Here is a 17553-nt window from a genome sequence, read left to right on the forward strand (position 1 = left end):
CTTGTTTTGACAAAGCTAGCAAGGGCAAGAAAAGGGTGCAGTATCTTTTTGAATCAGTGGGGTTTTTTTGTGTCTTTTGGGTAGATACCTAGGAGTGGGATTGGGATTGCTGGGTCATATGGAAGCTCCATGTTTAGCAATTTGAGGAACCTCCAAACAGTTTCCCTTTGTGATTATACTCATTTGCATTCCCACCAGCAGTGCAGGAGAGTTCCTTTTTCTCCACTTCCTCACCAACATTTGTTGTTGCTAGTTGTTTGAAGACATGCCAAAAGTATGTATTTTATTTATTTTTAACATGAAGGGTATTTGTGCAAGAAAAGTTACTTGTTTTAAACGATAAGTGGTATCTCTGAAGAAGTATCATAGAATCAAATTAAACATAAGTTCACTATTTATAAATATTATTATTACTATAGTAAATATAGGAAACTAGTATAAAACAAGGAAACACACTTGATTCTTGGTGAATGATCTGTAATGCATGCACATGAACAACATAGTCTACTATTGAACTCCTATAACATATTTAATTAAATGTATACATCTGATCAAAACCATTCAAACATGTAAAGGAGTACAATAAAAAAACCTGACACACATTCTTCTTAGAGGTTTAAGTAATTTAAGTAATTTTTACTCAATTGAAGTCTTTAAAATATTAAAATATGTGTAAAGTTTAACCTTACCTCTAGTATTTTAAATTGCATATCTAACAAAAATGAAAACTTGCTACAGTTGCAATTTCACTAAAGAAAACAAATTTACATTCTGAAATGATGTTCCTATTTTAAAAAAAATATGTCTTTTCTAGAGACAAGATCAATGGTTAAAATGTCAAATAGTCATGGATTCAAGGATTCTAAGTGATTCTAATGGAACCAAATACTAAGAGGTTGAGCTTCTTCAGGACTTCTTAGCTTTCATCTTTTCAAATCACTCAATCCCTTACATATCTTAAAATAATATCTTCAATAATTTTTGTTTCTCTTATTTCAAACAATGAGATATTTGTGAACAGTAACTATCTAATTACATTCTATCTTCTTTTTGATGGTAGGAAAAATGGCTTATCTTGGAAACTACCTTAGTGTAATCATTATTTTTTCTTAAAAGAGTGTGTCATATAGTCTGCTTCGTTCAATCTGATAATTTTAAACTAAAATCTTACAGCATATACCTATGAATAAGATATATTGTAATTCTCTTAGAAGCTATATAATTTATCATTTAGCACGACTGATATTGTAAGCAAATGTCATTAAGCATTTTTGAACTCAACGATATGGACTCCTTTTTTTTTTTGCCTTGTTATCTAGTCTCCTTTTATTTCTACAATCAAGAAATGACCTTTGCTTCAAGGCAAATTTTTATTGATAGTAGTGAATAAAATTCTAAAATCGTTCACTCTTTTAGCTTCTATTTTGCACAAAAATGGTCTTTTTTTATTTCATGTGTGTGTATTGGTGTATATATAATAAAGATGTCGTATACAATGTATATGTATGTACTGCCCTTTTTGTCAGTTGAGGAAAAAAATGAAATATTTTAAAATGTTGTAGCCAATGTCTCAGATATAATGAAACAGAATGAATGTCTTTTATTATGTTTCAATATATAAAAACTTCCAGAGGCAGTGGGATAAAAAAACATTCAGTAAATAGATACATTATTTACTGGCATACATTAGATCATATATTCTTTATAATATGTACATTGCATTTTTGCAAGAATCTAGGGAATTTGTCTAAGATCACCAAGATAGCAAAACTGTACTAGTTGCCTATTGTTGCATAACAACGTCTTTTATTTGAATGCATTTGTTCTATCACAGTTTCATTGTACTAGTCCAGGCACAAAGTTACCAGATCCTTTACTTAGGATTTCACAAAACTAATCAAGTTGTCACAGCTACAAGCTCAGGTGAGACTGTAAAATGGAAGTATTTGCTTAAAAGCTGACTCAGGATGTTTGCAAAATTTTCTTTGTTTTGTCTTGTTGGTTTTCAACTGAGGTTGCTTTCAACTCTTAAATGTCAATGCAATTCTTACCATTGTATTCCTTCCAACACAGCTACTTGTTTTGACAAAGCTAGCAAGGGCAAGAAAAGATACCCAACAGATCAGTACTAGAATATCAGGTAATCAAACCATGTTATATGCATGTGAATGCAAACTTCCATTACCATTACTACATTGTTTTGGTTAAAAGCAAGTCACAGTCCTTGCCCTCAACAGTCCATTAAAACGGGAATTCCATAAGGCATAAAACAAGGGCACAAGGGTCAAGGGGACACCTTAAGTTTCTGCCCATTGAGGATCCTCTCCTGATTCTGTTCCTTTAATCAGGATGCAACATCTATGCCTAGGATCCATCTTTCTGCCACAAAGGAAAGGAAATATTATGGCTGATCCAAGGATTCTAAGTGTTCATTTCTTAAATGGATATTCCCTATCTGATTTGAGATTTTATTAGACCATCCTTAATGTCAGCTATCTATCTCTTTTATGGGTTGTAACTATCTAGACAGAGATTGTATCTACATCTAGCTAATCTGAGAAACTTAGTTCTATAATCAGGTCATTGATAATTATACTGTACTTTTCTCTTCATATCGGCAGAACTGTTGCCAATTTAACCATTTAAAATTTCTTAAGAAATTTAAAGAGCATGAAATTCCAAATAATAAATGTACATATCCATGAGATTAATATAAAACTTGGGATTTGGCTTTAGATATGCTATAGCACTTTGGTCAGGTCATTTTAATGCTGGTATTGGAAAATCTGGAGCTAATGAAGTGGCTATATATGTGTGCCATATATGTGTATGTGTGGTATATCTTCATCTGAATCTCTATATAGCCTAGTTCTCAAATCCTCTGATTCCATTTTCAATTAGATAATTGACAAAAACAGAGTGTCTTCTATATCAAAATACATCATCCATGTGCATTTACTTAATTTATACACAATAGACTACACATATCACAGTTGTCTAAATGTCAGCATATCTATACTAGTTTCTAGTGAAAAAGGAAAAGTGAAACAAAGGAACTTTATCCCATAAATTATATACTTGGATTTTTATACTCTGTAATGATATATACCTAACAAATATCAACATGTAAAATCATAAGTAAATGAAAGCTATTATTGTCAAAGTAATGTAATTGAGGTACAAATAATCAGTTTTCTTTTCTATGGACTATTGTTTTGAAAATGTAAAATTAAAAGGCCAACATAGTTTGGCAAAGCAATCAGCAAAAAATTATTTCTTGAAAGTTTTTAAAAACAGTTGGTGGCTTTAATTTTACATCTCTAGCAAACTTTACATGTGGTTTATATACCCCTAACATCAAATCCAACCAGAGTTTTTATTTTCTTTTGAAGTTGTTAGATACACATGTATGTTCTGCCCTATAAGACTCCACAGAAAGTTATATAGATATAAAAATATGCTTAACTAAAATGTATAAGTTATGTATTTGTTAGCCAAGAAGTGAAAAATTCATCGAGAAACCACTTCCAGGAGAACTCCAGAAAAATTCCATTTAAAGGATTTGAACATGAGAAGAATCTTGTTAAGCCTGATAATTTAGATTTTTCAGTAGCTCCTCTATAGTGGTAATACTTACTACTTGGCTTCACTAAAATACTCACTAGTAGTATTTTTACTTTTTGAAATATATTTTAATTGAATAATATATTTTTCTGTGCCGTTTCTTTTGGAGGCAATAACACACAAAAGAAACCAATGGATGCTCTAAGTGATGTAGTTAAGCAATCTTCTAGTTGTCTTAAACTGCAGAATGATTATTTTGAGATGTGATGCAAATCACAGTGGTCATACATATTTGAGTAATTGTCTTTTGGGAGAAGTATTAGATTCTATGTACAGAGTAATTTTGGGGGAAAAAATGGAATGAACCCAACATTAATTACTCTCTTTGTAGAACTTTTTTTATAGCTTCACTGAATTAGGTTAATTAGAAAAGCAAAAGAGCCTCCTTCCCAGTGCCACGCATGTAACATTTCTAGAGACTTAGCCTCAAGATAACTGCCTGTTTCAAGAAGCAAATAATGTTTACAGGAGAATATTAAATACCCACTTGTCATTTATATTTTATATTTATCCAAGTTCTATTCCCCATGTGTAGCATGAAGTTTCTCGTCGAACTTAATACTATACTTGTGATGGGTAAAAAATGCTCAATGTGAAGATCACTACTGGTATGAATTATTTAGGTAGACAAGTTTCTTACCATTATGGTGTAAATCTCCTTAAAAGTGTTAGGCTTTTTATCAGTAGATCAAGAGTCGACCATTTGTCACCTTAGTATGGAAACATGAAGACAGTGAAGTCCCTGTGAGCCTTGGGAGGTCTGATGCCATTACATAACACAAAGAGTTTTGCACTGAGGCAGGAGATGCCTGTATATTAGGACCAACTACTTCCCTGTGTCCTTTGCCCTTCCCTAATAGAACAAATCATCATATCCTAAGCTTCTGTCCTTTTCCTGATGGAAGAAACAATCTCTGCTCTCTCTATGTATGGCCTAGAAGAATATGGCTTGACAAGGGGTGAGGGATAGATATCTCATCTTCTTTTAGATTTATTAAACATGTTGTATCTAAGCATCTCTTCTTTACTTTCAGAATAAGGATGGGTTACCCCTCCTTGTCTTTCTAGCAAAGTCTTTTCCTCTATGTCTTTGATACTCAAGTGCCAACATGCATTTTAAATATGTCTTGCATACTTCATTGGTTTTAAATTTTAAACCATGTAAATCCTCCATAAATATGTTATTAAGTTGATTGATTTTTCTTTACTAACCCATCTCGTGTGATTTTGATTACTAGACCAACATGAAAAGAACCAGAGGGTTAACTGATCATTTTTTCTGTGCCTTGACATACTAAATCTAATTTTACTTTTTTGTGTGTGAAAAGTGAACATTGTCTGAGGTTAGGAAATAGAAAGAGTGAGTATCACTCCATAGTGATTGCAGATCTGGAGGGATTGCTTATTAGTTGGGATGCAGTTTAGGGAGTCCTAGATATTGTGACAAGAGGTTCTTTGTCTTAAAATTTTATCTAGCATGAGCATTGTCTCCTTGATTGATTCAAGCATGGTTATATTGGGTTAAAATCTTTTGAGTCCATATAATATCTTCTAGACTGCTAACTATACCTGTGTGCTAAAAATACGTTGAATTCAGTTTTGTGAGTCAGCTTGGTTGGTAAAGACCTAAGTGACTTAAATGACATAAAATAAGTTATTCTGATTTAACTTTAAATGTTTTCTCTTCAAAGATGAGTTAATGACATAAGCAATAAACAGAATTCATATCTTTCATGTCCTTATTCCCCACCCAGGGTGGCAATCAGTATGTCACTTGTGTTCCCATTTGGTCATCAGAACAACTAACAAACTTTGATGTAAAATATCTCATGTAGGATTGGTAATTAGAGGAATGAAGTTGGCATAATGAGTCAGTTGTGAGGATTCATAAACTATTTTCATGTATATTGAGATTTTGCAATTTTCTGCACTTTTTTCAGTTAAAAAGAATTATTTATTTATGTAAAATTTTATGAAAGACATAAAATTTATTCTGTGCAAGTAATGCTTACAAGTAACTATGATGAAAAATAGGTTAGTCTCTGGTGAAGCTGTGAGTACATTTGGGAGCTGAAAACATATTTATATGAAATAAAACAGTACATTAATAAAAGCTAACTACTGGATCAGTTTTTAATTCTTATGAAAACTGTCTATTTAGAAGCAAATAACTATGATATCTACTTGTGTTAGTATTAGTGTTCTGGGTATACGAACACAAGTTTTTTTTTTTTCTTTTTCTTTTTTTTCCAGGTATACACTAATTATAATAAAACTGCTTGCTCTATTCTAACTGATTTTAGAGCTGAGGGAAATTGAAGGTGAGTGGGATTAAGTAATTTGTTCATTTTGATAGATGCAAAATCATAGGTATAGGATTGGATTCTAGGTCTGTTAATTTTAGAGTGAGCTCCTTTAACTTTTATAATATTGGTATCAGTTAAGTTTTACTCTTTTTCTTGATTGTAGTTTATTATTATTATTATTACTATTATTATTACAGTGAAGTTTTGCATGCATCTTGGATGTCACCTATTCTACAAGACATGTTTTTTCAGAGTTGACACTCATTGATAAATTGATCCCTTTATGGTATACTCTCTCATGCTAATAGAATCATTCACTTTTCTTATTAATTTTGGACAGTGTATCTTATTTTTTTTATTTTTTAAATTTATTTATATTTATGCATACAAGAACAGCGGTGCAGGCCAGAGGTGCAGGAGATGAGAGGATTCACCATAGACAGAACAGGGAGTAGAATGAATTCCTGAAATACACTGCTGAGGGGTGCAACAGATAAGATAGGAGAGGTCTGCTGCACTATGTGGGTCATCTCCCTGCCAGGAATCCAACTCATGTTGCAATGGCAATAGTGTGATAACACTGAGACTTAACCCCTGAACCACCAGGGAGATCTTTCTTCTATTTTTTGAAAATATGTTTATAAGACATGTTTTACATTTAAAATGCATCCCGGAATGGGGATGCCTTTTAAATATCACATGCATGAAAGAGGTTAAGAAAAATGTTGAACTGAAAAAGTGGGACTTGCAAAACAAGAAAGAGATACTGGACTCTCCCAGTATTCACAGACACTCTTCTTGTTAGCTGCCTGCCAAAATAGTCTCATCACCACTGCTCACATCTGGAAATCTTTGGACCTGTGGGAAGATACAGCTGAAGCACCCTGATTCAATTTCAGTGCTAACTTTGGTGTTACCTATTTTATCCGTGGAGGGTAGAGGATAGGGTTCTTTAGGCAAACCTGAGTAAATTACTAATTACCTTTCTGAAAGTGTTTCTTTCATTATTTTACTCTTGGTTGTGATCTTTTCTTTTTTCAAACTTTTTACCTAAACTAAACTGTGACATCATAATCTTGAGAATATTTCTAATATGATTGGAGTATTATGGTGAAAGTAAAGCAAAGCATATTTTCTAGCACACATGTATTGCAAACACTTAAATCTGAATTTCAGTCATTTCAGAACAGGGAAGAGGTGAGAAAAAGACATATATTTAGATCTTCTCTATGAAAATGCAAAAAAAAAAGTCAAGTAAACTATAAGTCTAGACATAGTCTTTATTTATTTTGCCTTATTGGGGTTAAGTAACTACTGCAAATTGTTCTGGTTATAACTCACTTGTGTTAAAAAGGATAATTCATTGTCTCCTTTATGCTATGTGCCTGTGTGTTAAGACTATGTACTGCAGACTGTTCATCTGTTATATTGAGTCAATGCATGAATGCTTATGTTAATTGACCTATTACATTTCATTTTTTCTTGATAAGAAAACATAATTCTACTTAACCTATAAATTATATATTGAAAATGCAAACTAAATAAATCTTTAAAGATTAGTTGTGTTAAGTATTTGTCAACAAGTTTGTATAAAGATCTTGAACATATGCATAGGTCACAAAATGTCTTCATCATCTGACTTGTATTTTTCTACTTGGCTATTGCATTTTAGTGAAAAGTAGAAAGACCAGCTTCACTCCTGTGTATGTGTATACAAATACATAGTTTATATGTTGTGTGTATAAGTATGTATGTATTTCATGTGTGAACATGGTTAAAGAAAATCTGCTTTTTACAAAAGTGTTTCCAAGAATACATGTGTTTAAACATTATTGACAGTTATTGTTACAAAATAAGTATGGTTCCTTTCTACATGTACTGTGTAAATAGAGTTCATTTATCATATGACAAAGAAATATTTTTAAAAGATTTATTTATACACACAAGTACTGGCATAAAACCCAGAATGTAGGGGGTGAGAAGATACACCAGAGACATTTGCAGAATGACTAAAATCCACTGCTGAGGGGAGCAGACAAGAGAGGTCTGCCATGCCATGTGGATAACGTTCCGAGCCCACTGGGAATTGAACTCATGTTGCAGTGGCTGTAAATCACTTCATAGTGCTGTGTGTTAGTCCATTGTGCCACTAGGGAAGGCCCTATTAGTAATAATAGGTCATTATTACTAATTTCATGGGAAACATCCTTAGAGACCTTGCTTTTTCTTGTAATTATGCAATAGTATAATATTTGGGTCAATTTGATGCCTTAAAAAATGCAGGAAATGTAATTTGCATTATTCCTCAAGCTAGATTCATATTTATGGATTATCTATATTTTCCTGTATCTAGGTTCCCTAGACATATGCTACTTATTCTAATGTCTTTATGAGGGTACATTTATATTTGCAGAGCCACATCCCTTCTATATGTCATAAGTTTAATAAAATGGATCAGCTGGAAAAGATTGCCCGAAGCTGTAGTGTATTATTGTTTGACATAGAGATCATTCCTTGTGGGGGAAAAAATGGGATTTGAATGGCATCAATTCTGTTTGCATTCAACTTATACAATGCATGGGTTTTTTAACAGAGTTGGAATTATTAGAAATACACTCTTCTTTATTCAACAACTGTCCACAATTCAATCTGCAGAAAAAAATAATAAGAAAGCAAGTATCGAAATGTTGCATTGGAATATTTGTTGTTCTAGTCAAGTAGCTTAGACATGTCTTAAAGAAGAACAGCTTATATTGTGTATCTTCCCACTAGTTTTGTCTTTCACATTAAGATTTATGTTTTATGGATTTGCCTTAAGATAAAAGGAAAAGAAGCAGTTCTCACCACAGGAAACCCTGCTATTTCTTTATCTCTTGCTTTTTCTTTTATTTCTTATTTTCAGGATATCTCTGTTCATATCTGAAGTCTTACTGAGTGAATTGAAGTACCAGCCTGTGTTATTATAGCTATCTCCTTTTGTTTAGTGTAAAATTCAGTGATAACTCCAGGGACAAGTGATGGAAAGGGAGGGGAGCAAGTTCATATTTTTAAATAGAAGCCAGAAATAAATAATGAAGTTCTCTGAATATTTGAATCTTGGCTTTTCACTTTCATTTCCCAAAAATATAACTAATAAATAGTAGTAAAAAGATTTTTTTTGCCTTTTTGAAATAGAAACTTTTCTAGATTATGCCAGCATAAAATTAGATGTTTCCCTTTAAGTTAAATTTGTTAATCAGCCAGAGCATATGGGTATGATCTTTGTTTAAAAATATGTGTAAATAGAATGTTTTCAAATAACTTTCTTTGGTTTGCAGGGACAATTCTGGTGGATAATATGCTGATCAAGGGGACTGCTGGAGGGCCAGACCCTACCATTGAACTCTCTCTAAAGGACAACGTGGATTACTGGGTGTTGCTGGATCCGGTTAAACAAATGCTTTTCCTAAACAGCACGGGCCGAGTTCTGGATAGAGATGTTAGTAATTTTATTTTTTCTTTGCTCCAATATTTTCATTATTTTAATATCTGTAGGTACATGTTGATATGATAACGCTTTTTCTTCATGTACTTTGATTTTATTTTCTGAGTATATCAGCAAAAAACATTTTTAGCTCCTTTCTTCCCTCCACCCGCTAAACTGAGTTTATTGAGGTAATATTGGTTTATGTCTTTGTATACACTATGGGGCTTATAGGCTCAAACCTCTATAAATAGACTTTTATACTCTACCCTCCACCAATACCCTAACAATCGTCCATGTGTTCTAATAGGCTTCTTTCTACCTCCACAGTTTCCCTACCTCCCTTTCTCACAATTTGCCCTAGCTTTACAGTCATAATTTAAGAGTTTAATATTGGTTTGATTTTTACTTACCCTTTGTGGTATCTCTACATATTCCGCATATAAATGAAACCTGCAAGACAGTTCTGAAAGAACTGGTGTATTCCTCACCTAACATCCTACAAGCTTGTTAGAATTTTGAACAAGAAGAGAATACTTAAAATAAAGGAGGGGAAAGCTTAGAAAAGTAGGGAAAGCATGATCATAATTCATTTCTGTCTAACAATAGCAAAGTTTAAGCATGTGATAGGATGTTACCTTGTGGACAGAGAGTTTGGTGGTAGTACTAACAATGGCTAGTAGTTCTTAAAAGTGGTAAACATTGGTTAAGAGATAAGTTTGTTACAATATGCTATAGAGCTATTAAAAAAAAAAAAAAAAACAAGCAAAAGATTCCTGGCAATGTTCCATCCCTGTCATCCTAAGGCAGCACATCTGAGTATCTTATTATTAATAAAAGCTACATTACCAAAATTGTTGAAAGATTAAAAACATCTGAAGTTTAAAAATGTGTATTTAAATAGTTCTGTAAAAGTAACTTTGTGATTGATTTATATTCCATTTAAAGTGCAGAAGAGAACAGAGGGTGAGGAGTTGGTTTTGAGAAGTCACTGTATAGGACTTTTGAAATTTTGAAATAAATCTAAATATACCTACTACTTCCAATTGTCCAATTTATGAAATCCAGTATCAGATATTCCTTTTTTAAAAGATTTTATTTATACACACAAGAACTGGGGTACAGGGCATAGTTGCAGGAGTGAGAGGATTCACCAGAGGCAGAATGGGAAACAGAACAGGCAGATTGACTGAAATACACTACTGAGGGGAGCATTGGGAGAGATAGCAGTGGTCTGTTAAGCCTTTTGGGTCACCTCCCTGGCTGGCGATCAGCTCATGCTCCAGTAACTACAGAAAGCTTCATAGTGCTGTACTTTAACCCTGTGTGTGCCCAAATATTCAGGGAGGACCCCAGAAACTCAGTTTATACTAACCTCAGTCATCTCACCTCAGCATTCACATCATACAGTATAATGTGAAGTCTATAAAATTTTAAAATATTAGGGAAAAGATAATCCCCAGTGTTTTCAATAGATAAAGTTCAGAGTCTCTTAAGAGTTTTATGGTGAAGCAAGCAGAACATAAAACTCTTCCATTAGTAGGTATACTTGAACCTTAGAAAGGTTCATAACCGACCTTACTGAGAGTGGTGACAGATGCAAAATATGGGTAGCGTGAGTGTAGGAACGTCATTGTTGTGTTCAACATAAGGGGAAAAAAGTGGTCATTGGCACTGCCCCACTCTTACTACTTCCATCATTCAGTTCCTTATCACTGCAACATTATTTATACTTCACAATTATAGCTCTCCTAGGCACTTAATAGGTATAAATGTAGTGACATTTGGTATCTGAAAATTTATCTTTATCTTGTCATAAATGTCACTTTTATTCAAGTTGCTAGAAAATGGCACAAACTGACATATTGTAAAAATTCCCCTTGCTACATTAGGCTCAGCATGCTTTATTAGCTTGAATTATGGACATTCATACCCAAGTCAAATAGATGTTATAATGTAGAATGAATTTTGGAATAATCATGTGGGTTTTTTTAATAATTTATTTTTATCGATATATTTTGCATCATTGTATATTCCATGTAAAATTCTCACCAATTCATCTGTGAATCATCAACATAGTCCTTGTGCTCTTTTCCCCATTGTTTTGATCCCCTTTCTTTCCCCTTACTTTTAGAATGTCTCTTGTTTATGGTTGCCTGTTAATTTTGTATTATTATCATTATCTTGATCCCTTATTTTATTCCTTTATATTCATCCTATAAGTTAAACTAGTCTGTATTTTTCTTTACCCTTCTGGCTTATTTCACTAAGCATGATCCCTTCAAATTTCATCCATGTTACTATGAATGCCATGACTTTTTATCTGTTTTGATTGCTGAATAGTATTCTGTTGTTTATATAAACAACATCTTCTTGATCCAGTCATCTATATTTGGGCATTTGGGTGCTTGCATGTATTGTCTATTGTGAATAGTGCTGCAGTATACATAGAGGTGCAGGTTTCATTTTGAATACATGTTTTTATGTCCTTTGGGTAGATTGCTAGGTGTGGAATTGCTGGGTCACATTACAGCACCATTTTAATAGTTTGATGAACTTCTGCACAGCTTTACGTAATGCACTACTGTCATTTTATATTTTGTTCCATTTTAAAAACCATTCAATAATTTGTTTTCTTAATCATTTTTATATTTGCTAGTAATTACTGTTTGCCAATAATGTACTTTCTTTGTAGAACCATTGTTGTGTTTTTTTCCCCTACATTTGATGTTAAAAGTATGATTCTAGGCTTGAAGAAATGAGAAGGGCTATCCTTTAGTATAAATTAGCAGTGTTACATCTTTCTAGTCTGTAACTTTGTTTTAATTTTCATTGCATATCAACATTTAGTTTACTTTTGATAATGCAGATTTTCCATACTAATCAAAAGTAGAGCCTTCCTATAAAATTGATCCTAAGTTAAAAATGACATAACGGTAAAAGTAGTTTTACATTTATATGATAAAGCAGTACCCCAAGAATCCAACATTTATAAATCATATCAAAGAACATGTAAGCCCTAAAATAACACCAACATATATTAAAGCAAAAACGATACAACCCTTTAGAGGTTTTAGGGGTATTATTTTAGATAATAACATGCAGTAAAAGCAGGACTGATATACTCAGTCAGAGTCATTATAGAGTAGTTTACAGGGAAGGAAGCTGGCAGGTCCACTCTCATGAGCAGGTGTGTGCAACCTCTTTAAAGGCTGCTGCAACACAAATACTGAACACCACATTCACTTTTCCCCTTATGTCAAAATAAATAAATAAATAAAATTTTCTCTAGATGTCCTTCATTTAGTGAATTCAGGCACTAATGTCCTCCTTGTGTAAACATGAAGTAGCTCGATGAGAACTTTTGACAAATAGGGGATTCCTGTATCTGTGTTTAGTGGTATTTTAAAAATCCTGGTAAGGACAACAATTCATTAAACACTTACTAAACTGACACAATATCATGACAGTACCCTTAAATGTCATTTGTCCTAAAAGTAGTAATCTATAAAATTGCACAGCTATTTTATGTAACTAGTCTGGATCTTCAGCAAAATAATCACAAATGATTTTCATCTAAAGTGTTCTTTTTGATTTAGGAATACTATGGTCATGTTAGCTTGCCAAGATAGTTGGTATATTAGAATGCTGTTAATGAGCATCTAACTGAAATCAGCTGAAAATGCTGGGGGTCTGAACATCTAAACTATATAAAACGTTAAGTGACTATTAAAGAGGAATACCTGTAGCTAAGTTAAAATACACACACCACATACTTGCAATGTTTGCAGATAAACTTGTTGAAATAATGGCAAGATATTAGTAAAAATGCTCTGGGATTTGGTCACATGTAAATTTGAGCCTGTATTGTATTGTCAAAGATTTAACATTATTAACTTATACAAGTATTCTTATCTCTGGTGGAATTTGCACACCTGAATTAAAATAGACATTGAACCACAACTTCCTAGTAATCAGGGAAATTTTATAACTTCCACTTCATCCCCATCAACAACCCTTCCAATCTCCTTCCTAAAAAGATTTGGTAACAGAAGAAGATGCTTCTAGGTCAGAACAAAAAAAAATAATGACAATAAGTTTCCTCTTTCCAGAATGAAATGTGAGGTTAAATGAACGGAGTAAGTTTCTTTCACAAATTTAAGATGGTGAATCTCTCACTGAAAGAATTCAGGAAGAAAAGAAGAAAAACTAGATATTAATGACATATAAAATTAAGGCAATCATAACTATATACAGTGCATATTTTTATCCTGTAGTCATTAGCAGTTAATAAGTATGGATACTTTACAGTAATATTAAATTTTAGAGCCTAAAGAAATCTTAAAATTCAATTATTTAAATCATTTATTTCATAGTCAACTACGAAATAGATTAAACATTAGTCTTTAGAATTGAACCTTTTACTATAGTGAAATAAGAAAAAGCCACGGGGTTCCTCTTTTTTCTACAAAGGTAGTTTATTCATTTTTTCCTGATATTGTGCTACTTGCATTTTTAGTTATTTAAAATACTATTAATTTTATGTGATTTTATAGATCAGAGATGGCTTTTCCTTTTTAAAGATTATGGTACAAGAATCTTAGATATGAAAATACATTTACCCCATATTAGTCTACCATGTTTTTGAACTCTGTTGCTATTTTTTTTTCCCCTTTAGAAATTTTCTGAGGCATCCTTGACTTATATCACTCTATAGGATTTAAAGCTGCTATATAATCACACCGTCAGATACAGGTTGCACAACACACACACAACAAAGGTACCCATTGTCCTCTATAGTCCATTGTTTTCCTTTCAAATTCTCTACCTTTTTCCCCTCTGGAGCCTCAAGTGTGAAGTCAGATTTCTAGAGTCTGTTATTGGTTTGTTTTCATTTGACCTTTTTGTTTATTTATTTGTTTCTCCATATTGTTAAAGATTTTACTTGTGTACAACTGTAATTTACTGCATGTTAGGGGAGCCAGGATTAATCTAGAAACTATAAATGAAGTCTGCATACATAACTAATTAAAAAGTAAGATAGGTTGTCAATGTTTTTAATAACCAGGGAGTTATTCTTTGATAAATGTGTAAATTAAATTTAAGAAAAGTTTAGAAGTGTAAGGTGAAAATATTGAGAGTGCTGAGAAGAAATACAATATAGCAATGGTGGGTAAGTGGTAGGAAGAATAAGAGTACAATCATGTACTCTAGCTAGTCTTGGAGGTTGTGTAAAAAAAGAGTAATGTTAAAAATTTCAAATGTCAGCCTGATATATATCAGGAATAAATTTAGTAATTAAGAAATATTTCTTTGAGGCTTACACCATTGTTATTCAACAATTTTAAATTTTTATGAGTCAAGGGAATTATAATATATTGAACTATGCTTCTTGACTTATGGATTTGTTGTAAGTCTTCATCTTCAAAAAGTGAAATACTTACTCTGCATTTTCAATAACTCTGGAGGAATTTCTAAGTATAATGTTTTTTGCACATGAATAAATTATCTATAATCAATTTCAAACTTTTACTGGCAAGGTTACATAGATCCCAGGTTATAGATCTTGCCTTGGTTAAATAATCTTCCCATTTTTCTTAGTCTAAAAAATTCTTAACAACTGTTACATCTCAAAAGTAGTAATTCTAAATAGAACTAAGAAACAATGCTTATTTACAACATAAATGCTTTATAGCCACTTACTGGAGTAACTTGCTGAAGTCTTAGTGATATCTTTAGATAATAATTATACGCTACATTATCAATAAAAGAAAATGATCATTATATGCTTGAAAAACCTCAATTCAATCTTTTGTTTTAGTGTAGTTCACTACGTCCTATATTACCTTTGAACTTTTAAAATTCTTGTGAATTGCTCTTCTCCTGTCACGATGCTTTTAGAGCTTTATTCATCAAATTACAAAGGCTTTTTATTCTGAAAATTCTTAACCCTGTGCCTATCCATTTTATGTAAAGCATAGGCCAAAATTGCTTTAAAAAAAAGCTGTTTTTAAGTTAGCATTTTGTCCAAATCTAAACATTACTAAAAATTATGACCTTATTTAATTGTAAATAATTTTAAAAAAATGACAAACATACCAGAAAATAAAAAGTATGTGTGTATAACTTTACAATCTAGGCAATATAACATTTAAATTTACCCTGCCATGTATTATTACAGATGTGTCTTAGTATATGTTTTTATAATACTTATAAAATTGAGCCATAGTGCTTTCAGTTTGCCATTTAACTGCATTTGCATTTCATATCTTTCTGTGTCATTGAGTGTATACTTATATAGTTGCCTTTCTTTTTTTTCTTTTTTAATTTATTTATTTATTTGTGCATACAGAACTGGGGTACAGGCCAGAGGCTCAGGGGCGGTGAGAGGCTTCACCAGAGGCAGAGTGGGGAGCAGAACAGGCAGATCTACGAAGTACACTGCTGAGGGAAGCAGCGGGCGGGCCAGGAGAGGTCTGCCACGCCATGTGGTCACCTCCGGGGCAGGCGGGAATCGAACTCATGCGGAAGTGGCTTCAGATTCTCAGTGCTGTGCTTTAACCCGCTGCGCCATCAGGGAGGGCCTAGTTGCCTTTCTTATTCTATAGTATTCCAGTGGGTATATGAATCAGGGATAATTTTCAAACCCATCTCCTTGGGCATGTGTGTTTGCAATTCTTGATGGTTACAAAGACAATAAAGTGAACATTTGTGCATGCACTTTCATAATCTTTTCCAGTGATTTTATGATGATAAATTCAATTATCTTCATTAAAGTACTGGGATATTCTTTTATAAACATTTTACTAAACAGTCACCTAGAAATAGTTTACCATTATATTTACACATTCATACTGCTAAATACATTGTTTGAAAATAAAATTATAAAACTGTCTAAACATTTAAAGTGACTAGTCAAACTGGAGACTTATACATTTTAATTTTTATATTATTTCTATTGATTTGAAATAAAATATTTTGTTTGCCTCTTTGCTTCTAGTTAACATTAGTTTCATCAAAAATAGCAGTATTTCATATGAAAAAAAAAAATGCCCAGTTTTCATATGTTCATATGTGGTTGATTTCATCTAAATTAACTTACTAATACTGAAAATATTAATACATTTATACATATGTATATATGCATATATATGTATATTATATTTCAAGTTCTATTTAATTTCAAACATGTATTTCTAATCAATCTAAATGAATAATGTAACACATTAAATATTGAATGACTATATTATTACAGATAAATACAAAAAAAATTATATTTCCTTTTAAAATATAGGCCATTTACCTGAAATATATTTCTTTCTGGTGTTGCAATTTCTCTGAATGTTTATTTCATGAACATAATAAATCGAATAAAAATGCGAATACTCTAAATAGCAAACCAGAACCAATAATTAGTATTTGATCCTACTTACAACTACTAAAGCTCTGTTATGGTACTTGCTTATAATTGATTTTAGTTTTAGTGGATAATTGCTCTGGAAATGTTTTTTAGTGGTAAATTCCTCCTGAATTATATAGCTTATGCTTTTAGAAGTATTTTAGTTTGCTTGTACTTCTATAATAACTCCATACTCTGGGGGTAGGAAAAAAAAAGAATTTCTTATTTTGGAAGCTAAAAATCCAAGCATAGGAAGTCAAGGGTCCTTTATAGGTACAGACTTCTGACTATATCCTCACATAGTAAAAAGCAACAAGGGGGCTGTCTTAGGTCTCTTTCATATGAAACCATATTCATCGGGAGCTTTGCCTTATACCCCTAAATCCCCACCTGTTAATATCAAATTGATCATTAAGATCTCAACGTAAGAAATTTTCTAGGGCCCTCCTCCCTGGTGGCACAATGGGTTTAGGCACAGCTCTGCCAAATTAGCCTCACCCACTTCAGTGTGAGTTCAATCCCAGAGGTGACCGACATTGTGCAGACCTCTCCTGACTGGCCCGCTGCTCCCCTCAGCAGTGTACTTCGTTAATCTTCCTGTTGTGCTCCCTGCTCTGTCTCTGGTGAATCCGCCCCTGCACCTCTGGCCTTTCCCCACGTCTGTATATATGTATATATATACCTTTTTATATCTATCTATCTATCTATCTATCTATCTATCTATCTATCTATCTATCTATCTATCTATCTATCTATCTATC

The 17553-nt window shown here is 32.5% G+C and overlaps 1 protein-coding gene across 1 annotated transcript in view; it reads left to right on the forward strand.

Moving 5' to 3' along the window:
• PCDH15 (protocadherin-related 15) overlaps positions 1-17553 on the forward strand; it is a 565802-nt gene that overhangs the window by 168962 nt on the left and 379287 nt on the right. The window contains exon 2 of the mRNA XM_004681080.1: positions 9248-9408. Within this exon, the coding sequence (XP_004681137.1) occupies positions 9248-9408 (161 nt within the window). The remainder of the gene's footprint in view (positions 1-9247; positions 9409-17553) is intronic.

Source organism: Condylura cristata, unplaced genomic scaffold (genome assembly GCF_000260355.1).
Source record: "Condylura cristata isolate star-nosed mole 26May11 unplaced genomic scaffold, ConCri1.0 scaffold00011, whole genome shotgun sequence".
Taxonomy (NCBI): Eukaryota; Metazoa; Chordata; class Mammalia; order Eulipotyphla; family Talpidae; genus Condylura; species Condylura cristata.